Genomic DNA, 25,526 nt, shown 5'->3' with positions numbered 1-25,526 from the left:
CTGCCACTTCCCTGATATGCTCCTGACGCAGCGGGCTTTGTGGTTAAAGCGACTGTATCGGGCTCTCATCGATTGGCTGGAAGAGTGGACGACGGGAAAAGCCTCGATGGGAAGGCGGGAGTATCCAGGTTCACAGTAAATTCACAGGTAATTCTCAATTTCTAATTATCATCAGGTTTCTCCCTTATCTTAGATTCTGTTTTCGATGAGTGTTATACGCTACCGACTGCTCAGCGGTCGTGGAGGTTTTGACAGCCAGCCAAAACAAACGATAGTACTGGCTAATTTACTGGCTGCTGTCGTTGGTATTGGCACCGTATTTTTAAGGAAATGATCTTTTTCCTTAAGTTTAAAAACTAAATTTTTTGCCACATAATTTCACGGCAGTAAAGTTATTGAATTTAAATTGCACGTTAGCAATACAAAACTAACCGTTGAACCACCAGATTTTATCTTATCAAGTATTTAAAACTAAAGTAAAGTTGGAAAGTAATACAGTACTGAATGAACTTTTCTGTATAGAGTGAAGAGGCTGTGGTGCCGATTTTGCGGCACACATCCGACTGTCCGATAACAAGGAAGGCGTGATTGTCCCTAGCCCACCCAGCCGTCCACGTGCCTCTTGTCGCTCCTTGCGACGAAGTCCTCTGCCGGATATTCTCATTGCCCTGGAAGTCCTGGCGGAGCATACGCGGCGTGAGGATAAACCACAGGCCAGTTTTTTTCCCGCGCCCATATTCTTTACGAAGGCACACTGACACACCTGGACGACAGCACGCGCACGGTGTCCCTCTATAATGGTAACCCGGAAAACGCTTTTATCCATTCGGGGATCAGTTGGCGCCTACTGTGTTGGTATACTTTGCAGTAGTGCGCTATCTTGGTGCTGATTTGCTTGAACTTTCGGTTTTGGGCTTTTGTGTGGGCTTTGAAATTCTGATAATTATAATGCAGCTCTGGAAAGTCACTGAAAGTGAACGAAAAAAAATTAACCATAAAAAAATATAACTGGTGTTCTCTTAAGTCGAACTCAACATTGTTTTCGTTTTCATATTCCTGACCAGTCCATAATGTTGGGGAAACAGATTTGTAACGAACTACCGCACAAAGACATTTGCTGCGATAATTTTATTGTTACCAAATAGCGGCAAACTTAGTTAAACAGTCAAAACCGAAAAGTTTCATCAGTTCGTCCGCACATTTCACATGGTGCCATAACTTATCAAAAGGAAAAGGTAAGAAGTTTCATCAGTTCGTCCGCAAGCACATGGTGCCATAACTTATTAACCAAAAAGGAAAAAGGTAAGAAGTATCAACTGTTCCAGCTTTTAAAAGCCCAGTCGCGAAGCAAATTACAATCGAATTCCAAAAAAAAGCAGCACTAAACCAAACCTGTCAGCTTTTCGCCCAGTAAGCGAAAGTGCCAAAATAGGTGCGCAAAAGCATACACACAAACCAAAGCAACAAAATATGTACTGCCGATGCCGGCATGTTTACACACCACCATCCTACTCGCTATCCAAATCCTAGCTGGACGAAATCCAAATTCAAATGATTATTCCACCCAAATCAGGTATAAAAAGTAATCCGCAGCTTCTCCCTCCATACAGCCGTCCAGTTACAGTTACCGCATAACAAACCCTGAAAACAGCAGCGATTTACAATAAAAAACTACTTAGTTGTTTTATTTTAAATCAAAGGTCATTTTTATACGCCCGCGTTCTATGATTTCTGGCGCGTAGTCAGGTAAAGGTTAAGTTCCATTGGTTTATGGACGTCTTGAGTTCCCATGTTAATTTTATTGTAGAAAAATTATTATTATGGATTTGATTAACAAATAAACACCCATCGCACCCCGCTAACATAATTTTCGGGCGTTTAGCAAGTTAACTATGCGTCCGGAGTGTTTCCGGACGCATAGCATTTTCATAAATTAAGTTATGTGACTTATTGTTGAATTACAGGTGTTAAAAATCCAAATAGTTATAGATAAAAATTTAAATTCCTTTACACGTTGTTCATTTGATCTGGAAAACAGTTCTATTAATCAGCGAATCGTTTTGGCTTCTATCACGCATATACAACTGCTATGCAACTAATATTGTTTAACGCAGTCCACTTAACTCAATTTTAGCCAAGCTGGAAACTTCCTTGAAGGGGATGATCCATCGTATCCAGACACTCCCGAATCAATTCCAGCAGTTTCTCTTTGCTCGGACAGGCCAAGGGAAGAAGTAGGTATATTACACGCTCCGGGCCGTCGGGTCGTCGCAAAAAACGTCCATCGTTGCTAAAAGGATCTGAATCTTTGGAGATGCCGGCACTGAATGCGAGCCTGTGATAAATCGGAGCAACTTTCGACGGTCGGAGCAGGAGAGGTCATCTTTGATGATATCGTCGAGCCAGGCGGCGAGCACGACCTCATCGGCCGAAGCTTCATCGTAATCCACAGCGATAAATTGCTCCAACAGGTCGTTTCCCATCAATACTGAATTGTACAGCGCATCTTCCATTATCTTCCAATTTGGCAGCAGTGTTTTCAATTCCTGAAAGATGCGACAATAAGGAAACGCTTATTCGAAAATGAATGAAAATTATTTCTCATTTTCTATTATTATTTTCTTATTTTTTATTATTTATCATTTCTCACCTTAATAAAACCACCAGCTAAGAAACCTTCGTACACGTAGCGGAGATTTCCAACTCGCTTGCCTACCAGTTCGTACTCAGCAATGTACTGACAGAACGTTTCCCGGCTGTTTTCATCAGCTCCCTACACTGTAAAATACTCTGCGATTATATTCAGTTGCACTAACCAAAATTCACTATTACTACCGGGAAAGTTGGATTATTTTCCGCCCATTGTTTCAGCATCGGCTCTTGACGCATAGTTAAATCTCCAGACCCCGATAAAATGCGCTCGATCATATCTCCCACGCCCTTATCGAAATGGAACACCTCATTCAGTTCAAGGTAAACCTAGCATGCTTCGCAGAACGCTGCTGGACAGCCAGTCGGGATACGAGGCACCACGCATCACTGCTTCGCGCAACATAAAACCAGAAGCCCTTAAGACAGCGCGCCCTTCTTCGGTAACAATGGGAACATGTGTACAGCACCACCAGATTTATTTCCACGAAAAGGCTCGTTAATATCCGGGAATTTATAATAGCGAGCATCTTGCCAATAGCGGGATCCGAATTCTTTGTAAGGGCCATCGGCATCGACCGCACTGAAAATAAAAACCGCAATAGAAAAATATTTATTGTATGTTCATAAGCAGATACACAATACAAAATTCCATTTTAATCTTTAACAAAAATGCCGTGCGGACTTTAAAATTCCAGCTTACCCATCCATTCGACTTGAAACCGTCCCGTATTAGCAAGGTCATCACCATGCGCACAGTAGAAATTGCTGAAATTTTCCACATTTTTCTCCGGAAGCCACGCGTATACGAACTGTGACTTGACCATCGGATACTCGTGTGTCATTTTAACGGAAAATTGCTCACGCATATCCTTAACCGTCAAGTACTGATTTTCAGGTTCCGGAAGATCTCGTATTGCAAATCTTTTCTTTAACGTGGGATCTGAACTTTCCGCATCGTCTTTAGTGGATAATAAAGGCAGAATTTCTTTTACGGACGGCGTTTCAAGGGGTTCTACATCACTGTCGTCTGAGAAGTTCAGTGTTACAATCTCTGATCGGTTTCGCGGGCCTTTCGCTGGGATCCGAACACCCGCAAAGCGAACTGGGCGGTGATCTCGCTCCGGTGACGACGGTGGAGTGTCCAGGTCGACAACAGTGTTACGTCGCTTGCCAACTGTGAAGCCGCGGGATCCACGGCCACCAAAGCTGGAAAAGTCTCCTTCATCATCCGCGCGGGCAGTTGAGCGAAGGCCGGATGTACTGGCCTGCTGGTCATCTCGGCGGTTGTTTTCTCGCTGAACCGCTTCTGAAAATCAAGAAATAATGTGTCTGTGCAGTGCAGCTTCTACACTGTGGCCTTATTGACTGCATGGTATTTCATCAAGCTTCACAAATTCAGCTGATTGTACGTCCTGGATACCTTCGATATTTTCCAGTGGTAATTCCTCAACGGTCATCCCTCGAGCCTAAAACCGGAAGCAAATAAAAACTAAAAATTAAAGGATAATTAATTTCATATTTTAGTGAATTATCTTTGCTGTTTTAAAAAAATTAAGATCTATACCTCAGCAAATGTTTCTGCTATATCGCGCTACCGTGATGACCCCGTCATTCATTGCAATGAAAATGTGACGATAAACATCGCCAACCTCCGTTTCAGAAATCCTGCAAATAAAAAAATTACCATTGTAGCATTGTGGCCCGACGTTCTTCCCGAAAACTAAATAAATACATTTCTTGCTTTTCCCACGCCCGGTGATCAACAACATTTGCCGCGTACAGCCAGTATCCTTTCTTTTTCCCCTTTTCAGTGCGCGACAAAAGTGTCCAAGGCCGGCCTTGCAGACGATCCACAAAAAGCTGAGAAATGCTCTGCATGATGTGATCTTGCGTTAGCTTATCAAATTCAATTAACCGAATGAGTCCCATATGCTCCATCAGCTCCAGTTCAAGCTGATGTTCGCTGCAAAATTTTAAATACTTAATCGTTTTTTACTTACTAAGCTAAGCAATAAAGTTATGCTGACAATAACTGATAATTTGTGGCGAAATCATGTTAATGCAAAACTACGGAAAAGCGTACTCTTTCGATTTTGGAGGCGGAACCACATTTTTGTTCCTTTTTCGAAACAAATACACGCGGAAATTGTATGTATTCTCGAGTTGGGGCTCTTTAATGGGATCCGGTGGCGCTTGTGCATTGAATGCTGGCGACCGATGACTGGCTAAGTTCGGGCGCTTTGCAGTACTTCGTCCACCGGTCGTCGCAGCCCATCGCCCAGCTGACCCAATAATTGGAAACGACGGAGAGCCACAGTGCAACACATCTGCTTCCGCTGGAAACCGGCTCCCATATCCGACACCTCCGCTTCCGCCGGAAACCGGACCCCATGTCCAACACCTCCGCTTCCGCCGGAAACCGGACCCCATGCTCAACACCTCCGCTTCCGCCGAGAAACCGGAGCCCTTGTCCAACAACGCCGCTTCCACCGGGAAGCTGATTTCCTGACCCAGCACCGACCCCGGCGCGGTAATTCATCGGCCCACTATGTGGAGCATGCGCAGATGGCTGTCTGTGGGTATTGCTTAAAGCACGAAATCCAGACTCACTGCCAGCTTCTTCTGTCGCAACCAGACTACAAAGCGAAAGCTCATAAATATACAGTGCAAAATTTTATACAACAATGAATTAAAAATTACTCGTTCATAATCACTTTAAACGAGACAATAGTAAAATCCGAGTAACCACTGCTGTACTCTCACCGGTAAATATCATGCCAAAACCTTTGATCTAAGCCGCAGCTCTTTTACTCACTGGCAGGTTTTACAAACTAATTTTAACCACCACTGCAAGCAAATTTTAATAATTATTAATTACCGAATTTTGATATTTCACCTGTTTTCTGGCAACTGATCGATGCTTTGCGGAGATGTGACAATCGCCGGATTGCCGTTCACACATTGGTCCGGTTCATTTCTGTTGCGTCCAGAGTGGCTGTCTACATGATGCCGCAAATGATCTTCCCAGTTACTTAAATGATGTATTGCCAAGTAATGACCGCAACCGTTACGTCCAGAACAGTTCGCATTGCCCAACGCCCATGAAAAATTCAGTTCTGTAGGAGATCGAATAGTGCAATGGCAGTCAGAGAAATTACACTTATACTCATACTGCAATAGACTCGCCATTATTTTGCTGAGAAACTTCAGTTCATCGCAAAAGCGACTAGTATAATATCTCCGCTAATAAACTGCAGAAAAATGCGTCAGTTCTAACAAATTTTAATAGCAATTGCCTGCGACTGAAATTGAAACTAACCGTCCAACGTTGCACTCTGTCCCAGTCGGCAAAGACTTACCAGTTCAGCACGCTTGATCACTAAGAAAACGATGAAATTCAATCGTAACCGGAAGGCAAAACACACAACAAAACACAAATAACAATAAATAAAGATCCGAAATAAACAGAAAACACTTGTCTAAAGCAGAAAAAAGAGTAATATTCAATCGCACTGATGACCCAATCACGCCGACTCGGCAATACTAGGAATATCGTACTCCACTTCCACCGGAATCACACGTATAAACTCCACTCCATTCTCGTCTTCTTCCAACTTGGAAGGAATCAGCTCTGGCGTGGGTGCCACACCACCGACCTCCTCGGCAAATCCGATAATGGAAATTTTTTGTCCGCTAGCGGTGGCGTGTCCATGTCGGAGGACGCGCCAACTGGCCAACGCCAACCGGTGTGTCTCGGTCCGCAGCCGCTTCAGCGCAAGCACACAAAACACCCAGTCGCCTAGTTTATAGCCTACATACCACCATTAAAGGTCAGTCAATTTCGACAATTTACAGGCCAAATGCTTTTTCAAAATGTACATCAAGTGGAACAGCAATGTTGTCAACTTTAATTCTACCCTTCTTCCATTAGATGTTTCTACTATTCCTAAACTGTCCTCCTGTTGTGGACACCAAAATACGCACCTCGTTTTAGTGCCCCTCGTTTGTGTCGTCCTTGCTCGAATTAGCGCTGTTTTGTCGTCAAAAAATCCGTAAACTCTGTCATCAGGCGTTTTCGTTGCCCCGACACTTCCTAAATCAACATAATCACTGTTTTTGGACTTTCTTCTGCTGCAGTCACATCAACCCACCTTCGACGCCTTCGATGCCAGCAACCGTTCCTTAATTTCAAATTCGGATGAGTATTTATTCAGATTTTTCTTGACGTCGTTAAGCTTCTGTGCTGGGAGAATCGAATGGGCGGTTCTCGGTCGCCAGCTCAACATACCCAATCCATCCACTTTCTCATTACGGATACAGCGACCTTAGAAGGAGTACAGAGTAAATCCATTATCTTTCTGTAAATTCAAAAAAATTTCTGGATGACGAAAACCAACATAATTTAAAGAACATCAGCACCGAAAACGGTATCAATCTGGAAAGGTCGCAAACAACAGCACTGTCTTGAAATACAGAAAGTATCATAATAAATTTACAACAACCAGTTACCGGTCAATAAGGTTCGATGTTTTTCACATGAAAACCAAACGAAGAAACAAAAAATCGCTGGTAGTGCTCAATTATTAAACAATAATAATCACCCTGTTTCCGGCATTCGAAGAGTACGTAACTGCCTGAGGAAGCGTCCTGTGGGATCCCACTGGACATCAAAGAGCAGAAAGTGTTAACGGTATCCACAAAAATTAAATACCCGACGCTTCCGCTGCAAAACATACACAGTCTCAATCAACACACTGTCAGGAATACGACTGTGCTTTAACTGGAAGCCGTGTGAAGAACGACGAACTGCCCCATAGGCGACCAAGAGATTTTCTCCACCTTGTGCCGCAGCGCTAATTTTTCTGTAACGCAATCAAACATAATTAGCACCAGAAAACTGTAAAAAAATGCAGCAAACAAAACAAATGCTAAACTACTAAATAAATGATACTAAATTACATCGCAGAAAAACTTCATAAAGTCAAGAAATAAAATGCACTTCGACTACTTGGCAAGAAATAAAATGCACTTCGACTCTTCAGAAATGTCCTAAATGTAATTTATGTAACTCTCTTGAATTGTCTCAAATTTCTGCTCATTACATAAATGCTACAAGCAGATACTTGTAATCAAAGATCTGAATGTTGCAAAAGACCTGCAACTTTTCCATGGACAAGGACTCTTGCTGACTAATTCCAGAATGACGCCTTGTCGTCCATCATAGAAATTAGCCAGTTTACTAAACCAGCAATAGTCAGCACTACTAATTTTTTGCCATCTGGTTCCAAGGATAAATCCACGATGGAATCTGTAAACGCCAATAAAATTCATTCTAAGTTTTCCTGATAAATCACCGCATATTACTAAAATAAATTAACTTTAAAGTTTTCACTAATCAAAGGAAGATACTCTGTAGAGGCAAAAAGATCATCAACGTGGTTACAAAACAAAGCTGATCTTGTAAAATAAGCCCAATCAATCTGGTTTTCTAACAACCTGATACGAAAACTGGTAGTCTAAAATATCAAGTCACGTGTTAATTCTTATTTCAGTACTGAAAAATCTTGCAACGTATAAATTTATAACTTCTCAAACCGGTCCCATTCTACTGTACTCACCTTGAGTTTTAATGGATTTTACGGGGACTTCCGTTCGTTTAATTTGGGCGAAAACCTCCAGGTTGATAAAATATTCCACCGTAGTCAAACTTTGTTTCGCCTTTCTCTTGATATGGTTATAACGCTCCACTTTGACGGCCAGGTAATCGCCGTTTTCTACCAGTAGAACTCGCAGTCCTCGACGCCGAACAGCTGTATAATGGGGATCTCCTCCATGGGCTCGTCTTTATCGGGTGGAATAAACAGAAGAATGACTGATGGCGACGGGGTTTTCATAGACCCTGAATCTCCAGAAACGTCCTGGAGATCCATGGAAACAACATAGTGGAGATTGAGAACTCGATGGATTCGACAAAACGGGACGACATAGCCAGGAGACACGAGATAGCAAGACGACACTTCAAAGGGATCGAAATCTACCATAATCAGAACTCAGATTTCTCTGAAATACAAATATCCGAAAATCTGAATAAATCCACTCAAACAGACTAAAAAAATAAGAAAAAAACAACCTTTTATCGTAGTTGTACTGTAAATTGCAACGCCAACGGCAACATCCAGACTTCACTATGGCGTAAACACCAGATTAGGGCCAATTCCAGTCATTTATATGGAAAAATCCATTACACTAAGTGTAATAGAATGTGGAATTGGAAAATCAAAATTTGAGAAAAATTCTAAGTCCAGCATCCGGGTTGGCAAAATCGTAATCGATGTTTTCAAAATCGACAATCGATGTTTTCCAATTCCAGATTTCCAAATCGGATGAGGCTGTCGGATTTGGAATTCCATAAAATTTCGCGGTGTACAGTATGAATCAGAAGTTGAAAGCCAGCCGATGGGAGGGCGGATACGCATTCACCGAAGTGGCCAATCCGAATGTCCGCCGGTGTGCCTGTCCGAAACGTACCGATATTCGATTTCGACGTCATTTTGTTCCGGGCTCGATTAGTGCCACTCATAGCCCGGGCCCCGAGACAACACGTGTCATTAACATTATCCTTTATTTAAAAATTTATAATTTTATTCATAATCCAACTTCTAAGTATCCTAATAATTTTCTTTGTTATTCGAAAGGACCGAAACCAGTTACCGTAAGTATTTCTTACTATCAGCTCATTATTGCATCTTATCGGTTAATATCCAACTCCAACAGAGCCGTTTTATCATCCCTATTAACAGTATTAAGTACTCTCTGGTCAGTAGTTAAATTCTTTTATTTTTTGCAAGTACGCACTATACTGTATCTATTTTGATACTAAAAATTTTTCTGCGTACATCGATTTTTTTTGGATTTAGCAAATTTCCCATCGATCCAGCGAGTCTTGTAATACTTTATTAATTCAGAATTCCAAAATCCAAAAAAGACGTACATTGTACATCAAAATTGTCGAGTTGTCAAATCTGTAAACCTGTATTATGAAGAGCGAAAATCTGTATTAAATGGTCGTTAAACGTAGGGAAAAAGTGATTTAGACATTTTCATCATTCAGCTTTTGATAAGGTTTCCCATCCAGCCATCTGCGCCGCAAACCAAAGCATTCCATCTCCCAGAATTCGAGACAATTTCCACGAAGCCCTTATGAAAAGGGCTCAGTCGCGTCCCATCCTCCCCACGGAAGTGTCCGTAGCGGTGCTGATTGATGCGCTCATTGGTCGTCATGGCCACCACGGAGATCTGGTACAACTGCATCAGCGCAAGGAATCAATCCACACCGTGAACAGCAGCGCAAAGGCGATGACGAAGGCGCTCCACGCCCCGCACTCCAGCGCCGGGCCGATGGTCAAGAGGAACCGTGCCGATTCAAGCCCACACCGCGCCCAGATACGTCAATCCGGTGTGAACAGCGCCGATGCCCGACATACTAAGCCACACCAGGTAGCCCACGAAGAAACGATGATTGGCGCGGCCCACACAGTTGCCGGTGAAGGGACAGTGGTGGTCCATCACCGCCACGCATTTTCCGCACACCGAGCAGTGTTTCGAGCGCAGCGGTCGCACGACAAGACACGTCGTGCAGAGTTTGGCCACGCTGAACTCATTCTTCTCCGCCAACTCCACCACGGCGCGCAATTTGTCTTCCTTGGGTGGATTAATGAAGCCGGGATCGCCTAGCCATGTGCGCAGGAAGTTGTACCATAATCCGCCCATCAAATTATCCAGGCCAAGATGTTGGTCCAAGAGTACACCGTCGGTAGCCATAGGAAAAAGGCGGTGAGGAGGATGCAAGATTTGCAGCCGAGGTACACCGCCAGGGCGAATTTTCGGAGAAACGCGAAAAGTGCAGCCACTTCCGGCGACGGGGTTTTCATAGACCCTGAATCTCCAGAAACGTCCTGGAGATCCATGGAAACAACATAGTGGAGATTGAGAACTCGATGGATTCGACAAAACGGGACGACATAGCCAGGAGACACGAGATAGCAAGACGACACTTCAAAGGGATCGAAATCTACCATAATCAGAACTCAGATTTCTCTGAAATACAAATATCCGAAAATCTGAATAAATCCACTCAAACAGACTAAAAAAATAAGAAAAAAACAACCTTTTATCGTAGTTGTACTGTAAATTGCAACGCCAACGGCAACATCCAGACTTCACTATGGCGTAAACACCAGATTAGGGCCAATTCCAGTCATTTATATGGAAAAATCCATTACACTAAGTGTAATAGAATGTGGAATTGGAAAATCAAAATTTGAGAAAAATTCTAAGTCCAGCATCCGGGTTGGCAAAATCGTAATCGATGTTTTCAAAATCGACAATCGATGTTTTCCAATTCCAGATTTCCAAATCGGATGAGGCTGTCGGATTTGGAATTCCATAAAATTTCGCGGTGTACAGTATGAATCAGAAGTTGAAAGCCAGCCGATGGGAGGGCGGATACGCATTCACCGAAGTGGCCAATCCGAATGTCCGCCGGTGTGCCTGTCCGAAACGTACCGATATTCGATTTCGACGTCATTTTGTTCCGGGCTCGATTAGTGCCACTCATAGCCCGGGCCCCGAGACAACACGTGTCATTAACATTATCCTTTATTTAAAATTTATAATTTTATTCATAATCCAACTTCTAAGTATCCTAATAATTTTCTTTGTTATTCGAAAGGACCGAAACCAGTTACCGTAAGTATTTCTTACTATCAGCTCATTATTGCATCTTATCGGTTAATATCCAACTCCAACAGAGCCGTTTTATCATCCCTATTAACAGTATTAAGTACTCTCTGGTCAGTAGTTAAATTCTTTTATTTTTTGCAAGTACGCACTATACTGTATCTATTTTGATACTAAAAATTTTTCTGCGTACATCGATTTTTTTTGGATTTAGCAAATTTCCCATCGATCCAGCGAGTCTTGTAATACTTTATTAATTCAGAATTCCAAAATCCAAAAAAGACGTACATTGTACATCAAAATTGTCGAGTTGTCAAATCTGTAAACCTGTATTATGAAGAGCGAAAATCTGTATTAAATGGTCGTTAAACGTAGGGAAAAAGAGTGATTTAGACATTTTCATCATTCAGCTTTTGATAAGGTTTCCCATCCAGCCATCTGCGCCGCAAACCAAAGCATTCCATCTCCCAGAATTCGAGACAATTTCCCACGAAGCCCTTATGAAAAGGGCTCAGTCGCGTCCCATCCTCCCCACGGAAGTGTCCGTAGCGGTGCTGATTGATGCGCTCATTGGTCGTCATGGCCACCACGGAGATCTGGTACAACTGCATCAGCGCAAGGAATCCAATCCACACCGTGAACAGCAGCGCAAAGGCGATGACGAAGGCGCTCCACGCCCCGCACTCCAGCGCCGGGCCGATGGTCAAGAGGAACCGTGCCGATTCAAGCCCACACACCGCGCCCAGATACGTCAATCCGGTGTGAACAGCGCCGATGCCCGACATACTAAGCCACACCAGGTAGCCCACGAAGAAACGATGATTGGCGCGGCCCACACAGTTGCCGGTGAAGGGACAGTGGTGGTCCATCACCGCCACGCATTTTCCGCACACCGAGCAGTGTTTCGAGCGCAGCGGTCGCACGACAAGACACGTCGTGCAGAGTTTGGCCACGCTGAACTCATTCTTCTCCGCCAACTCCACCACGGCGCGCAATTTGTCTTCCTTGGGTGGATTAATGAAGCCGGGATCGCCTAGCCATGTGCGCAGGAAGTTGTACCATAATCCGCCCATCAGAATTATCCAGGCCAAGATGTTGGTCCAAGAGTACACCGTCGGTAGCCATAGGAAAAAGGCGGTGAGGAGGATGCAAGATTTGCAGCCGAGGTACACCGCCAGGGCGAATTTTTCGGAGAAACGCGAAAAGTGCAGCCACTTCCCGGCGACGGGGTTTTCATAGACCCTGAATCTCCAGAAACGTCCTGGAGATCCATGGAAACAACATAGTGGAGATTGAGAACTCGATGGATTCGACAAAACGGGACGACATAGCCAGGAGACACGAGATAGCAAGACGACACTTCAAAGGGATCGAAATCTACCATAATCAGAACTCAGATTTCTCTGAAATACAAATATCCGAAAATCTGAATAAATCCACTCAAACAGACTAAAAAAATAAGAAAAAAACAACCTTTTATCGTAGTTGTACTGTAAATTGCAACGCCAACGGCAACATCCAGACTTCACTATGGCGTAAACACCAGATTAGGGCCAATTCCAGTCATTTATATGGAAAAATCCATTACACTAAGTGTAATAGAATGTGGAATTGGAAAATCAAAATTTGAGAAAAATTCTAAGTCCAGCATCCGGGTTGGCAAAATCGTAATCGATGTTTTCAAAATCGACAATCGATGTTTTCCAATTCCAGATTTCCAAATCGGATGAGGCTGTCGGATTTGGAATTCCATAAAATTTCGCGGTGTACAGTATGAATCAGAAGTTGAAAGCCAGCCGATGGGAGGGCGGATACGCATTCACCGAAGTGGCCAATCCGAATGTCCGCCGGTGTGCCTGTCCGAAACGTACCGATATTCGATTTCGACGTCATTTTGTTCCGGGCTCGATTAGTGCCACTCATAGCCCGGGCCCCGAGACAACACGTGTCATTAACATTATCCTTTATTTAAAAATTTATAATTTTATTCATAATCCAACTTCTAAGTATCCTAATAATTTTCTTTGTTATTCGAAAGGACCGAAACCAGTTACCGTAAGTATTTCTTACTATCAGCTCATTATTGCATCTTATCGGTTAATATCCAACTCCAACAGAGCCGTTTTATCATCCCTATTAACAGTATTAAGTACTCACTGGTCAGTAGATAAATTCTTTTAGTTTTTGCAAGTACGCACTACAAATAGCACGACATATGGCATCTATTTTGATACTATTAATTTTTCTGCGTACATCGATTTTTGGATTTCAAATTTCCCATCGATCCAGCGAGTCTTGTAATACTTTATTAATTCAGAATTCCAAAATCCAAAAAAAAGACGTACATCAAAATGGTCGAGTTGTCAAATCTGTAAACCTATTAAACAAGAAAAATCTGTATTATGAAGAGCGAAAATCTGCATTAAATGGTCGTTAAACGTAGGGAAAAAGAGTGATTTAGACATTTTCATCATTCAGCTTTTGATAAGGTTTCCCATCCAGCCATCTGCGCCGCAAACCAAAGCATTCCATCTCCCAGAATTCGAGACAATTTCCACGAAGCCCTTATGAAAAGGGCTCAGTCGCGTCCCATCCTCCCCACGGAAGTGTCCGTAGCGGTGCTGATTGATGCGCTCATTGGTCGTCATGGCCACCACGGAGATCTGGTACAACTGCATCAGCGCAAGGAATCCAATCCACACCGTGAACAGCAGCGCAAAGGCGATGACGAAGGCGCTCCACGCCCGCACTCCAGCGCCGGGCCGATGGTCAAGAGGAACCGTGCCGATTCAAGCCCACACCGCGCCCAGATACGTCAATCCGGTGTGAACAGCGCCGATGCCCGACATACTAAGCCACACCAGGTAGCCCACGAAGAAACGATGATTGGCGCGGCCCACAGTTGCCGGTGAAGGGACAGTGGTGGTCCATCACCGCCACGCATTTTCCGCACACCGAGCAGTGTTTCGAGCGCAGCGGTCGCACGACAAGACACGTCGTGCAGAGTTTGGCCACGCTGAACTCATTCTTCTCCGCCAACTCCACCACGGCGCGCAATTTGTCTTCCTTGGGTGGATTAATGAAGCCGGGATCGCCTAGCCATGTGCGCAGGAAGTTGTACCATAATCCGCCCATCAGAATTATCCAGGCCAAGATGTTGGTCCAAGAGTACACCGTCGGTAGCCATAGGAAAAAGGCGGTGAGGAGGATGCAAGATTTGCAGCCGAGGTACACCGCCAGGGCGAATTTTTCGGAGAAACGCGAAAAGTGCAGCCACTTCCCGGCGTAGAAGACGATAAGGGCGTAGATTATAATGGCAAGGAATTTGAGGAAGTAGCTGCAGTTGAGGGTGAAAACGCTGCCCACAAAGATAAAAGTCAGCACCGGGACGCTGTTGAATAGACCACGCACCAGCCGATCGTTGCGGAGGATGTTGCGCGTGATCCAGGAGCCCTCCAGCCCCCTTTCCTGGCGGTGAGTGCGGATGATCTCCTCCACAAAGCGATTCCGTTTCTCCGTCAACGACAATTGCAGCGGCGTCTTGTTATCGACGTTCACCGCGTCAACATCCGCGCCGCTGGACAACAGCAGCTGGCAGACGCTTACATTGGTGTTAAGGACGGCCCAGTGCAGCGCCGTGTTGCCATGCATGCGGTCCTTGGCGTTTACGTCGGCACCCATATGGACGAGGAGGCGGGCGGGATCCATGGCGGCCACTTTGGTGGCCCACATCAGCGGCGTCATGCCGAACTGATCGCGCAGATTGACATCCATCCCGCGGCCTAGAAGATACGCTACGATGTGGCTGAAACCGCGCTGCGCCGCGAAGTGCAGTGTGGTGCAGCCGTCGCGGTTAACCACGCCGGCGTCCGCCCCCTGCTGCACCAGACACACCACCGCCGGGAGGTTACCCATGAAAGTGGCCCAGTGCAGGGGCGTGGCCCGCAGTTCCCCGCCAATGTAATCCACGTTGGCACCCTTCTCGATCAGGTAGCGCATCACCGGCACGTGGTTATTAAGCGCCGCCCACTGCAGGAGAGAACAATCCTCCTTATCGGGAGTGTTCACATCATACCTGTAGATTCAATGTGGTTATAGGATTCTTTGGGAAAGGAAGGTACATGTACATACCTGTACAAATCGACCAGACGCTGCAACTTTTCCATGTTGCCGCGCTGAACAGCGTCGACAAGGGCGGCAGACAGTTCGGCGGGGGTGAAGGAGTCATCGGGGGGCGTCGGCAGGGGCGGTGAAGTGGGGTGCGAAGTCCAGGCAGGCGTGATGTTCTGCCGAGGATACGGCTCACTCCCGTCTCCGAAGGTTGTTGCCGGTGGTTCGTACATTATTTCGTCTTTGATTTCAACGGGCAGAATAAAAATCAATAATCATAAATTCATAATACGCAATGGACTCGTAAGCATTCACAGCGCGATGTTCTCAAAGAATCACTTGTAAGTTGTCACCAATGTGCCTCCAAGTCCGTCTGAGTCCATTGTAAATTTTTACCACGTCAGGTGCAAGAAATTCGCGTATTCATTGACAAAAGTTAATGACTGCCAGTGGGGATGAAGCTGAAGGATCGATCTTCCACCACGAAACTGTGCGACGGGCAAGTGTAATCGGCGATCGGTCAACCCTGCTGCAATGGCTTGCAAACCGACGGCATCCGAGGACCAGACTGTACCACGCAAAAATAACAGCGCAGTGTCCCTCCGAGTAACAAAAGCGTAAAGGGTAATCCGGAATTAAACCTCCGCGCCTCGCGGAATTACAGGTTTCTACTTCGTCGATTACGAAGTTTCAGTCTCTGACTGCCTCAGTCGTACAACAACATCGCACCAGCTGGATACGGTTTTTCAGAAGCTATAACAGCATTGTTAAGTACTTATACGATACAATCCGGTGACTGTCGACAGATGTAACCAAAATTTAAAAGAATATCCAATAATTTCAATTAAACTATTATCGAATAATTATGAAGTAGCAAAATTTTATTTATGGCAAAATCCGGGCTGTTTTTAGTCACTTTTTTGGATGACGCGTACCGTGACTCATGCGTTTTATATAGTACTTACGCAGTTACGCTTCCCAGCGTTCCGCCAGCACGTGTACGTATAACGGTGCGTGCGGCGTCAGCAACCGATTACAGTCTATTTAAATTTGTTTTAACGACATTTCACTACAAAATCAGCAAAATTTCGACAGTCTGAATATTTATAATATTTTATCTTTCCGAAGTTCCAACTCCGTACGTTAATTTCGTCACAGTTGTACGTTTTATATCTTTCAAATAATATCTCCGGTCTGCTGCTGACTTTCCTTGCTAGCGAACCCAGTTTGAAGTCCGTTGTATAACCAGCTGTCGCTGATCGGGTCGTCGGCAATACTCTTGTCACAATCACTGATCACACGAATGGCGGCGTACGGACAGAACGCGGCGTCCATCACGAGTTTGCAGCCGGAGATTAGCAAAATCCTGCAGTCCAACATCGACAAGTACCTATCGTTTTTCTCTCAATGTAGGCCTGTTGGCTGAAGCAGATGATTTTCTCTGCAGATATAATCCCTCCAACATCCACATCATGGAGGACTACGTGGAGGCACAGGCGCGCGAAGGCCATTACGACCTGGAAGCTAATCTACTCCTCCTCAAATTGTACGCCGTTTTGTTTTATTTTTCCGCTCGCTGTAGCATGGTATCATGCGCAGTATTTGGCAGGTATCAGCTGAATCCTGGCGGAAGTTACAGCGCGGCGCGCGCCTCCTACGTGGCCAAAGTGCTGCTGATGGGCTTGATGCAGCTGCCGCGCAACGATTTCCAGATCTGCAAGGCCCTCACCGAGCCGGAGCTGGTGGGTGTTACTTCTCGCGTGGACGTGGCAGTTTATCATGATTTCCGTTGTAGACGCGGGTGCTGCGCATCCAGGATGTGATGCGGCTGGAGACCAGTCTGGAGACCTGCCAGTTCGACTTTTTCTGGGTACGCTGCGTGTTCTCCTATTTTGTTCTTTATATGGTAACTTTTTGCTTGTAGAACGATTTAGATCGGTGCAGAGACACCGTGGCTGGCGTAGAGGGCTTTGATACGGCCATTCGAAATTGTACGAACATTTTGTTTCTATTTTTTTTCCGTTTAATAAGTTAGTAACAAAACTTCGTTGTTTTGACAGATATTTGTTCAGTGATCGGCATGACCAATCAGACCATTAAGGAACGCCAGTTGATCGGATATTTAGGCCCGGGTTTGCCCTGTAAGCGCGCCGTGCTGGTTTGCATTAGTTTTTTGTTTCCTAATACTTAATAGTGAACTCTAGCTGAAAAAGAAACCTGCAGGTAGTGTACAAGTTAGTAAACGGTTTTTTTATATTTTTGATGCTTATTTTGTTTGGATGATAAATAAATTATTGTGTGGTTTTCGGATAATTTTGGTACCTCGATTTCAGCTCAGACTTTGGAGACATCCAGTCAACGGAAGAAAAGAAAATCATTTAAATATGTTGATGTGATTATGTAGATGAGAAATTCAAGCGTCTCGTGGAGGAAAAAGGCTGGCGCATTCAGGGCGATAAAACCGACCGGAGTATTTTCATCAAGGATCAGACGATGACCATCAAGCCCCGTAAAATTACCGAAGCTATAGATTTCGCTGGTAAGTCATCACTTCGTAACGATCGGCTACGGGTCAGCTTCAGAGTTCTTCAAAGGGTGCTTGATGTTTGTTTTCGATGTTTTGCAGATGTTGCCACCATTCTGTCAGCTGCCGCACAGTAGAATCGACCGGCATCTTTATGAATTTTTGTCTTAGTTACTTATTTGCAAACATTGTTGTCGTCCTCTTCGCCTGTGTACGGGTCAGCGGTTGATTTACTCGCTAATTCCATGCTCTCGCCTTCGTGCAAGTTTCATTTTTTGCTTCCATTAAAAAATCGGCACAAATGATTCCGTAATAAACCGTAATCACGAAGATGCGAAAAATCGAGTTATTTCATGAGTTTTATTACAAAAGTATTTGAAAAATTGTCCGAACGAATGATGAATCCGCAAGTGCAACGTCATGGTTTTTTCTTCTTCAAATCCTCGAGCGTCTTAACAAAGTAGACCCGGATGTGGATGGCAGAGATGAAGCGCGTCTGACTGACGGGATCGAGATCGTCGCGCAGGGGTTCCAGCTCCTGCGTCATGGGCATACTTCCAGTGGTGGCGTGCAGTTGCAGCAGGCCCGTGTACTCACTGCACAGCTGCAGCGCAAGATTGACGGCACGGTTGGCCGCGGCCCCAAGGCCATGCAGTGTGATCCCCGGGCAGCCGGGGGCCTCCAGCATCCGACGGCAACGCTGCATCTGCGCTTTGAAGGCCGTCTTCAGTGTGATATACACGTCGTGGGGGCCGCGGGGGTGCTGGCGCGGTAAATGCCGCACCAGTTGGTACTGCAAGAACAACGTTAGCACCGATCGAAACCGATGTTACGATATCAGACACGGCGATTTATTTACATACCTCCGCAGGGTCATAATCAAGAGGAGGCAGTTTAGAAGTCGACGGCTGATCGTGCTGGGAGTGCGAGGGTTTGCTTGTTCGAGGATACGGGTGGGCTGGTGTGGCTGGGTTCTTGCCGCTGCTGCTCATCTTCTTTGGTCCACTCGTGGCGGGGGCACCATCGCCATCCGCCATATCCAACGTTAAGTCACGATAGAGTCCTCAGATAAAATTTACACTACACAGGGCTATCTGTAGTCTGTACACTCTACTGCCTACAGGAATAACAGGACCAAAATTATAAATTCCAAATGATGACCCAAATCTAGCGACACACTGAGTCGGAAAGGCTTTCATAAAACTGACAAATTAACTAATCTGAAATGACATCTGAAAAGCGAAGAATGAGGAATCCAAACGAAGAAAATTAGGAAAAATCGGACAGTGAAAATTCGAAAAATGTTCGCTGCTTCGCAAAAAAAAAATCCTGCAGTTGTTGTTATCGGTCATCCATCTACGCAACCGGAACGGTCCGGAAGTGATGCTGATCATCGTATATTCGTGTAACCGCCCCAGGAAGCCATTAGCATGGACACGACCGGCTACCTTTAACAGCTGACTGCATAGTCTGCATTATTTTATTCACTTTCAAAATTTAACAAGGGCCACAGACTGCTAGTACTAAATTTTTACATGTAAAATTGCACGCTTTTATGATTTCATCCGTTGAGCGGCCCCATGATTCACTGGAGCTACCAGCAACCGCTGCATCTCCGCCGTATTTCGCTCCCTGTTCATCTATACTGCTTGCAAGGCATGATTCACTGAAAGCCAGTGGTTCCTCTGGCACGCGGTAACGCCATCAAATCAACAGAAATTCTTCCAGTTTACTCCTTGTACATTTAATAAATTGTCTTCCCGAATGTGCTTGTATCTTGGTTGGGTAATCTGTACTACCAATTTGTAAGTTATTGTTCGACGATTCAAATTGCAATCGAACGTTTTTTGTTTGGATAAGTGATCGGTCCAACTCACTGGCCAAAACTAACTGGACATCGAAAGCTGCAGCAAAGCAAAATCGGCCAGGAACTGGCCGATTGTTTTGGAAAAACGAAAAATTGATATGCTAGTCAGAAGTAGTCATAGTAATATTATGGACATATTATGAGGAAATGATCAAATGCACAAGTGCTGAAGAAAAAAACAATCCGATTATCCGAATGATTTTGTTGTTTAAACTTTACTCTGCCTTCAAGAAGACTCAGAATGTCCAAAATCGCTGCAGATCCGGAAGCTGCATCGCCGGCTGCGCACAAATAGTCACAATGGGAAGCGCTGCTTAATTTCTATAGGATCCGGCTTTTATCTGATCATTAGACTCCAGGTCCGGATCAAATTACAGTTTAGCGTTATATCAGCGCCGAATCAGTCTACTTTTAATTTTATTATCGCCTTCGTGGTTGGCTCGGCTTACCCACTGAAAAGCGGCTCGCCCCCTCAATGCTTAACAAAATCAGCATGCTGGAAGCGTAAGTTTCAGTCTATTAATAAAAAGTCGCTGATTTAACTATGCGCCTCCAGAGCTCTTCGTACGGATGAAATATTTGAAATTTAGTATTTGGGATTTATCGAAGGCAAAAAAACTTTATCGATAAAGGCTAAACCATAAAGTATTCAAGTCCGCAGTATTACGCATTTTTATCTTGTAGCAAGGGAATTGACCGTTTTCTTTGAGCAGTTTAGATCCTGGATTCCTGTTGAAACTTGTGAATGTGTATGGGGTCGTCTGTGAATGTGTATGGGGTCGTCTGTTCAAAGTTAGTGCATCTGGAAGCTAATTTTGGTCGCAGTCGTCGGGTGGCAATAATGTCGTCCTGGTCTCCTGCTGGCAATTGAAGCACCAAAATACTTTCGCTACGGCCGAATATTCCATGCAGACCATGAAACCGTTCCCCCAGCCAGGCAGGAAGCTCAGGCAGCAGCTAAGGAAAGCCAAACTGCAGCGTCTCCAAGAAGGAACGGTTCCCACCGTTCAATCTGTAGCGCCTGCAACGGTGCAGCAGCTGCGCGGACTGCTATTCCGTTCGGGCCCGGTAGTGCCGTGGACCTGTCGGTACAGTTTGGCTTTGATGCTGTTTAGTTTTTATTAGCGCGTAAACGAGGCTCTGCTTGCAGGGAAGAGTGGCTTGTAGTTTACGAGCAAGTAGCGCCCGTGCTCAGCCAGGCCGATGATCCGGCTGAGCTGGCCAAATTCGATCTGAAGGGATTCAGTGCCATCATCAAATCCTGCTGGAAGCCTTCTTGGTAATTTCTCTCTCTCTCTTTCCGCTGCCTTTTTAGGTGTTGTATGTTGCCGTTTGCTGTCTTAGTATCTTTTGTACAAATAACTTTAAATGAAGTTCTTAGACGTTAAGTGAGTGATGAAAAAGTAATGAACGATTGTCATGTAATTTTTTTTAAATTTCTAGGCCGGAGATGGACGACTGCATGGAGTGCACAGTGGTGGTGTTGAAGGGCCTGCGCGCTTTGTACGCCGACGACGCGCTGGAGCAGAGGGAAATGGAAGACGACGCGCGACTGACTGTTTCCATGGCCGTCATCCGGTGAGCAGCCGACACGTGCGCTATGTGTATTGTCAGTGCATCGCGCCGAGTGACCGATACGTCGTTTCAGTTTCGTCAAGTCCATAACGGAGGACATCCGGACGGCCGTCCGGCGCTCTTCCTCCATCACGGCCATCTGCCAGGAGCTGGGCGTGCCTGAGTGGCTGGTGCGCGTGCGTCACGAGGCCTCGCACGGTGATCTGAAGGAGCACGACGAACTGCGCGATGCCCTCGTCTTCGCCGCCAAATGGCTCAAAGTTAGTTCGTTAATTCGAGAAGAGATTCCGATGTACGAGTATTTCTGCATCTATTTCTGCGACTACGATCATACAGGCATAATCAACGCTGTACCCCGATATCATGACATTTGACGCTAATAAATTAATACTTTAGAATGATGTACAAACAAGAATAGGTAATAATTAAAATCGTCGTTGATATTTTTTGAAAAGTGCATATAATATGTAGGAGCACTACTGGGATGTGGAGAAGCAGCGTATTGACTCGGCTGGCTACATGCAACGCCGCGCGGAGGATGAGATCGACGAGCCCACCGCGGAAGAAGTGCAGCACGTCGTGGAGCTCGAAGTGCTTGATCTCCAACGTCACATCAATTTCGCTGTGGACCATAACCGCGTAAAGGAGCTTCTGTCAGTCTGTGTGTCCAGTCGATGGTTTTTACTTCGTTTCCCACAGAGAATACACCGCGCGCTGCAGCGCGGTATAGTACAAGCGGCCAAGACCGGACTGTACCGTTTCCTTACTAGAATAAACCCCCTAACTATATCTCTGATGCAAGACATGGACTTCCTGCTGCAGCGGTATCTGCCGGTTGTTGCGCGAGTGCTGGTGTCGGCTGTCCTGTGCCCCGAGCAGTCACCGTGGACGTTAAGTTAGTCGAACAGCTTTGAGCACTGACCTCTGCAGTTATGCTAAAAGAAATTAATAGGTGATAGCTATTGATCACTGCTTAGTGAATGCCGAAACAGAGCTACCATCACGAGAGGAAGTGAAGGGCTCCCTGCTGGTCCATCAGGTTTTGAAACATCCTGGTGGAACCCAGGCTCTGCTGCTGAGTCTGGCAGACGTCATCCACGATCCGTCGGATCAGCGTGCCCGTCTGGTCGCCGCTTGGACCAAGTACGTGCTGAAGCAGACACCGCGAAGTAGGTTGGGGGATGTTTTGGAAATACTGATGATGTTGGCTGTTTGTATTAAGTGCTGATTCACGTGTGTTATACATAGACAGGAAGGGTTATTTGCGGCTGTGGGATCCCTTTGACTGGAACAGGATTGTCCGATCCTTTGTGGCCAGACCGTCGCCCTATGCCGAAGAGATTCTAAAAATGTTAGAATGTTGATCTTTACCAATTTTTTAACTGCAGTATTTTGGTTTAATGCGTTTAAACTAAAGCAGTTATCTCAAATGTTTTAATTATGATTATTTAAATTATGCCCAGGCTGAGTCCGTGGGTGTCCAAGAAAAAGGAAGCCAAGTTTTTGACGGAATGCCGACAGCTGACGACGGCTATTGCCAGAGATATCCCATCGGTGGCCACAGTAAAGCGAAAACGAACGCCCAGAACACTAGAAATGCTCAAAAAGGGTGGGTACTGCATCAGCTCATCAGTTGTGAATGCATCTGCTGCATGCCTTTACAGAGACGTGTTGTTTTTAATTGCAGAAATGAAAGAAAAGCATAGTATGGATATGGATAGAACTCACGGTTCTGTTCCCGGATCAAGCTCGGCGGTAATCCGCTGTTGGGAGAAAGCAACGGGTAAGGTATACGTGTAATAGATGGCCATACAAATAAATTTTAAAAAACCGTGGAATTGATATCAACACCCAGTGCACATAGTGAGAAGTTAGAACCAGGTGACTGCGTATTACTCTCCTTTATTAAAATTAACCTGACTGGAAGGTGATATTACAGATGTGGATTGGACCGGCGTCCCCATCGGTATGCTGCCCTGGCAGAATGGGTTTGGAGTGAATCTCTATCAAGAATTGCTGATTAATGACTATGGTACGGAGGTGATGTCAGAATAATCCACGGTGCCGTCGTACCGATTTGTGTTTTTTGTACAATGAGAATGTGATGCATCCGCCCGACAATTTACTAATTTTTAACTATTACAAATAAACGCGGATAGATGAATTATTTATGGTTTCATTTTTTCCGTAAATACAGAGCGTAGCAAGAAAAGCACTTACTTTCAAAAATATACAATTCCATTACATGCGTCAGTCTTGAGACGAGACAGTTGGAGTGTGCACAGAATTTAGCGCCAAAATAGCGTCAAAATAGCAAAAAATATTAAATGGAGGATAAATTGTAAATACATAAACTGCGTGGCTATTTGAAGGCCACCTGCAGGAAAAACTGCTTAGTGTCGCGGTTCCAGTGAGTCCAAAAGTGTTCTTCGCTCTTGTCCACTTCGCGCGAGGGCACCTTGAAGGCGATGGTCTCGTAAGGCTCGGCGGCCAGAATAAGGAACTGCCAGTTCTTGTCGGGGGCTTCGTGACGCTGCTCGAAGGCAGACATGAAACGGTGCTTGGGAATGACGGCGTCGCCGATTTCCGGGTAGTCCACCTACAGTAACATCCACATAATGGCTACCGTGCTTTAAAAATACTTACATAAACGTACAGTAAGTAAATAATCGATGCACTTATGTCATAATGTTATTTATGTTGTATGTATGCTTTCTCGATTTCGCCACATCCTGGAGCTAGTTCCACGCGCTTAAAGAATCAAAGTGCTCGCACGAAGTATAAGTTAATGAACTTATGTTACTATGAGTATCAAGAAACATAAGCTTGGTGTATTTTACATTTTTAACTGAGCAACCGCGTAAGTAATATCTATATTCCACAAGCAAGATTAAGAATAATCGGTTTATAAAAACAAAATTTTAATTCGAAAAGTGGTTAAACCATAAGTACTGTAAGTAAAGTTAACAAAACATATTTTGCAGATAAATAAGTAGGTTATAACACCCAAATGGGCAAAATACAATGCAAAATATTGAGAATAACAGTGTTATAATGTTATTCATAAGAATAACAGAGAATAACAGTGTTATTCTCAATATTTTGCACTGTATTGTGTCATTATAACACTGAAAGTAAGCCCGAAGACGATGGAAGAACGTCAAAGTGGCTCAAGTCGACGTCGCCAACTCATAACGATTCAGCCATGAAAATATTATCGCAGAAAACTGACCTGAAAGAGGAGGCTCTGCTGGTGCGTGTCTGGATCCTTCTGCTTGGTGACACGGTAACCGGGTCTTCCGATCTTGACGAACTTCTTGATGTCGACGCGAGGCTTGTCGAGAGCGGGCTGGATCGGCGCATCTTTGGCCTGCATGGCGGCGCGGCGCGCCAAATTGGCCTGGTGCTTCTTGCCCTGTGTGTGGGCCAGATAGCTACCCTCGTTGTTGTGCAGCGTCAGACATAGCTTGCACTCGTAGGTGCCCAAGTGGTTCTTCATGAAGTAGGGATCCTTGGCCAGGTCGATGGTCTCCAGCGCCAGCTGACGCAGGCGCTCGCGACGATCGCGGTTGCTCTCGGAGGCCGAGGCTACACCGCCTCCGCCGGTCTTTCCACCCGCGCGGTGTTGAAAGTCCATATTGCGGGGAAGCGGTAGAAGGATGAGGAAACTACTTTTATAGCGATCAGCACTTCACAGGCTTCGTGTCTGCTTCCAGTCAGACACGTCCAACGATCACTTCTATTCTTCACCGTCAATAACTTGCTGTGTTTAATGAGCGCAATGTTTTCGACTCTTCCTTCAATAAGAAAGTTTTGACATTTCACAGATTTACGTATTTGAGAATACTACTGTATACTGGCTTTATCAAAAAGGTCCAGTTAATCTGTTTTGAAAAGGGTGTAGAATAGTTACGGTTACGGCAGGTACAGTACATATCGTTAAATTCTAAATTCTAAAATGAACAAAATCAAGTCCTGAGTTTCCAAGCTAGGTTTTGTCGCACAGCTAACCGCACAGGCTTTGCAGGTACGTTCTTGAAACTCCAACACACCGTGCCC

The 25,526-nt window shown here is 45.0% G+C and overlaps 6 protein-coding genes and 3 long non-coding RNA genes across 15 annotated transcripts; 2 read left to right on the top strand and 7 right to left on the bottom strand.

Moving 5' to 3' along the window:
• Positions 1 to 3,379: 3,379 nt before the first annotated feature.
• Positions 3,380 to 4,244, bottom strand: LOC129593375 (uncharacterized). Its single transcript, XR_008691092.1, has 3 exons — positions 4,217 to 4,244; positions 4,073 to 4,118; positions 3,380 to 3,958 (listed from the first exon to the last, which is right to left on the bottom strand). It is a non-coding gene; the product is annotated as an uncharacterized LOC129593375 (long non-coding RNA).
• On the bottom strand, positions 4,241 to 4,926 carry LOC129593374 (uncharacterized). The gene is made up of 3 exons (XR_008691091.1): positions 4,736 to 4,926; positions 4,385 to 4,615; positions 4,241 to 4,317 (listed from the first exon to the last, which is right to left on the bottom strand). It is a non-coding gene; the product is annotated as an uncharacterized LOC129593374 (long non-coding RNA).
• A 1,249-nt stretch (positions 4,927 to 6,175) lies between these two features.
• LOC129593373 (uncharacterized) lies at positions 6,176 to 9,229 on the bottom strand. 4 transcript variants are annotated; one of them, XR_008691090.1, is made up of 7 exons: positions 8,271 to 9,226; positions 7,808 to 7,960; positions 7,389 to 7,514; positions 7,254 to 7,312; positions 6,804 to 7,010; positions 6,637 to 6,745; positions 6,176 to 6,463 (listed from the first exon to the last, which is right to left on the bottom strand). It is a non-coding gene; the product is annotated as an uncharacterized LOC129593373 (long non-coding RNA). The 4 variants fall into 4 exon arrangements; XR_008691089.1 differs by having other exon boundaries at positions 7,254 to 7,375; positions 7,434 to 7,514; XR_008691088.1 differs by having other exon boundaries at positions 7,254 to 7,514; positions 7,776 to 7,960; positions 8,271 to 9,229.
• A 530-nt stretch (positions 9,230 to 9,759) lies between these two features.
• Positions 9,760 to 10,473, bottom strand: LOC129593255 (palmitoyltransferase ZDHHC17-like). The gene is made up of 2 exons (XM_055489473.1): positions 10,087 to 10,473; positions 9,760 to 9,957 (listed from the first exon to the last, which is right to left on the bottom strand). Exons 1-2 carry the CDS (start codon positions 10,471 to 10,473, stop codon positions 9,760 to 9,762), a joined length of 585 nt encoding a protein of 194 aa, XP_055345448.1.
• A 1,002-nt stretch (positions 10,474 to 11,475) lies between these two features.
• LOC129593372 (palmitoyltransferase ZDHHC17-like) lies at positions 11,476 to 16,419 on the bottom strand. The gene is made up of 3 exons (XM_055489650.1): positions 15,523 to 16,419; positions 14,487 to 15,466; positions 11,476 to 12,424 (listed from the first exon to the last, which is right to left on the bottom strand). Exons 1-3 carry the CDS (start codon positions 15,732 to 15,734, stop codon positions 11,781 to 11,783), a joined length of 1,836 nt encoding a protein of 611 aa, XP_055345625.1. The 5' UTR covers positions 15,735 to 16,419; the 3' UTR covers positions 11,476 to 11,780.
• LOC129593370 (eukaryotic translation initiation factor 3 subunit K-like) lies at positions 15,636 to 18,355 on the top strand. 2 transcript variants are annotated; one of them, XM_055489648.1, is made up of 9 exons: positions 15,636 to 15,842; positions 15,906 to 16,887; positions 16,949 to 17,047; positions 17,111 to 17,243; positions 17,297 to 17,371; positions 17,426 to 17,492; positions 17,562 to 17,642; positions 17,906 to 18,040; positions 18,128 to 18,355. In XM_055489648.1, the coding sequence occupies exons 2-9, from the start codon at positions 16,805 to 16,807 to the stop codon at positions 18,160 to 18,162; spliced, it is 708 nt and encodes a 235-aa protein (XP_055345623.1). In that variant the 5' UTR covers positions 15,636 to 15,842; positions 15,906 to 16,804; the 3' UTR covers positions 18,163 to 18,355. The 2 variants fall into 2 exon arrangements, with proteins under 2 accessions (XP_055345623.1, XP_055345622.1); XM_055489647.1 differs by having other exon boundaries at positions 15,636 to 16,887.
• On the bottom strand, positions 18,227 to 19,534 carry LOC129593371 (ribonuclease P protein subunit p20-like). Its single transcript, XM_055489649.1, has 2 exons — positions 18,889 to 19,534; positions 18,227 to 18,818 (listed from the first exon to the last, which is right to left on the bottom strand). The coding sequence occupies exons 1-2, from the start codon at positions 19,060 to 19,062 to the stop codon at positions 18,444 to 18,446; spliced, it is 549 nt and encodes a 182-aa protein (XP_055345624.1). The 5' UTR covers positions 19,063 to 19,534; the 3' UTR covers positions 18,227 to 18,443.
• Positions 19,535 to 20,136: 602 nt separating this feature from the next.
• Positions 20,137 to 23,681, top strand: LOC129593262 (uncharacterized). 3 transcript variants are annotated; one of them, XM_055489481.1, is made up of 11 exons: positions 20,137 to 20,396; positions 20,606 to 20,980; positions 21,043 to 21,171; positions 21,336 to 21,470; positions 21,541 to 21,727; positions 21,939 to 22,362; positions 22,445 to 22,636; positions 22,716 to 22,818; positions 22,931 to 23,076; positions 23,155 to 23,250; positions 23,407 to 23,681. In XM_055489481.1, exons 2-11 carry the CDS (start codon positions 20,799 to 20,801, stop codon positions 23,520 to 23,522), a joined length of 1,710 nt encoding a protein of 569 aa, XP_055345456.1. In that variant the 5' UTR covers positions 20,137 to 20,396; positions 20,606 to 20,798; the 3' UTR covers positions 23,523 to 23,681. The 3 variants fall into 3 exon arrangements, with proteins under 3 accessions (XP_055345456.1, XP_055345457.1, XP_055345455.1); XM_055489482.1 differs by lacking the exon at positions 20,137 to 20,396 and having other exon boundaries at positions 20,407 to 20,980; positions 21,939 to 22,106; positions 22,167 to 22,362; positions 23,407 to 23,680; XM_055489480.1 differs by lacking the exon at positions 20,137 to 20,396 and having other exon boundaries at positions 20,407 to 20,980.
• LOC129593263 (splicing factor 3A subunit 2-like) lies at positions 23,615 to 25,405 on the bottom strand. The gene is made up of 2 exons (XM_055489483.1): positions 24,700 to 25,405; positions 23,615 to 24,066 (listed from the first exon to the last, which is right to left on the bottom strand). The coding sequence occupies exons 1-2, from the start codon at positions 25,102 to 25,104 to the stop codon at positions 23,830 to 23,832; spliced, it is 642 nt and encodes a 213-aa protein (XP_055345458.1). The 5' UTR covers positions 25,105 to 25,405; the 3' UTR covers positions 23,615 to 23,829.
• Between the last annotated feature and the right edge of the window lie 121 nt (positions 25,406 to 25,526).

This window comes from Paramacrobiotus metropolitanus, unplaced genomic scaffold, assembly GCF_019649055.1.
Source record: "Paramacrobiotus metropolitanus isolate TYO unplaced genomic scaffold, Prichtersi_v1.0 Parri_scaffold0000061, whole genome shotgun sequence".
NCBI lineage: Eukaryota > Metazoa > Tardigrada > Eutardigrada > Parachela > Macrobiotidae > Paramacrobiotus > Paramacrobiotus metropolitanus.
This window is presented reverse-complemented; position numbering and strand designations above follow the sequence as displayed.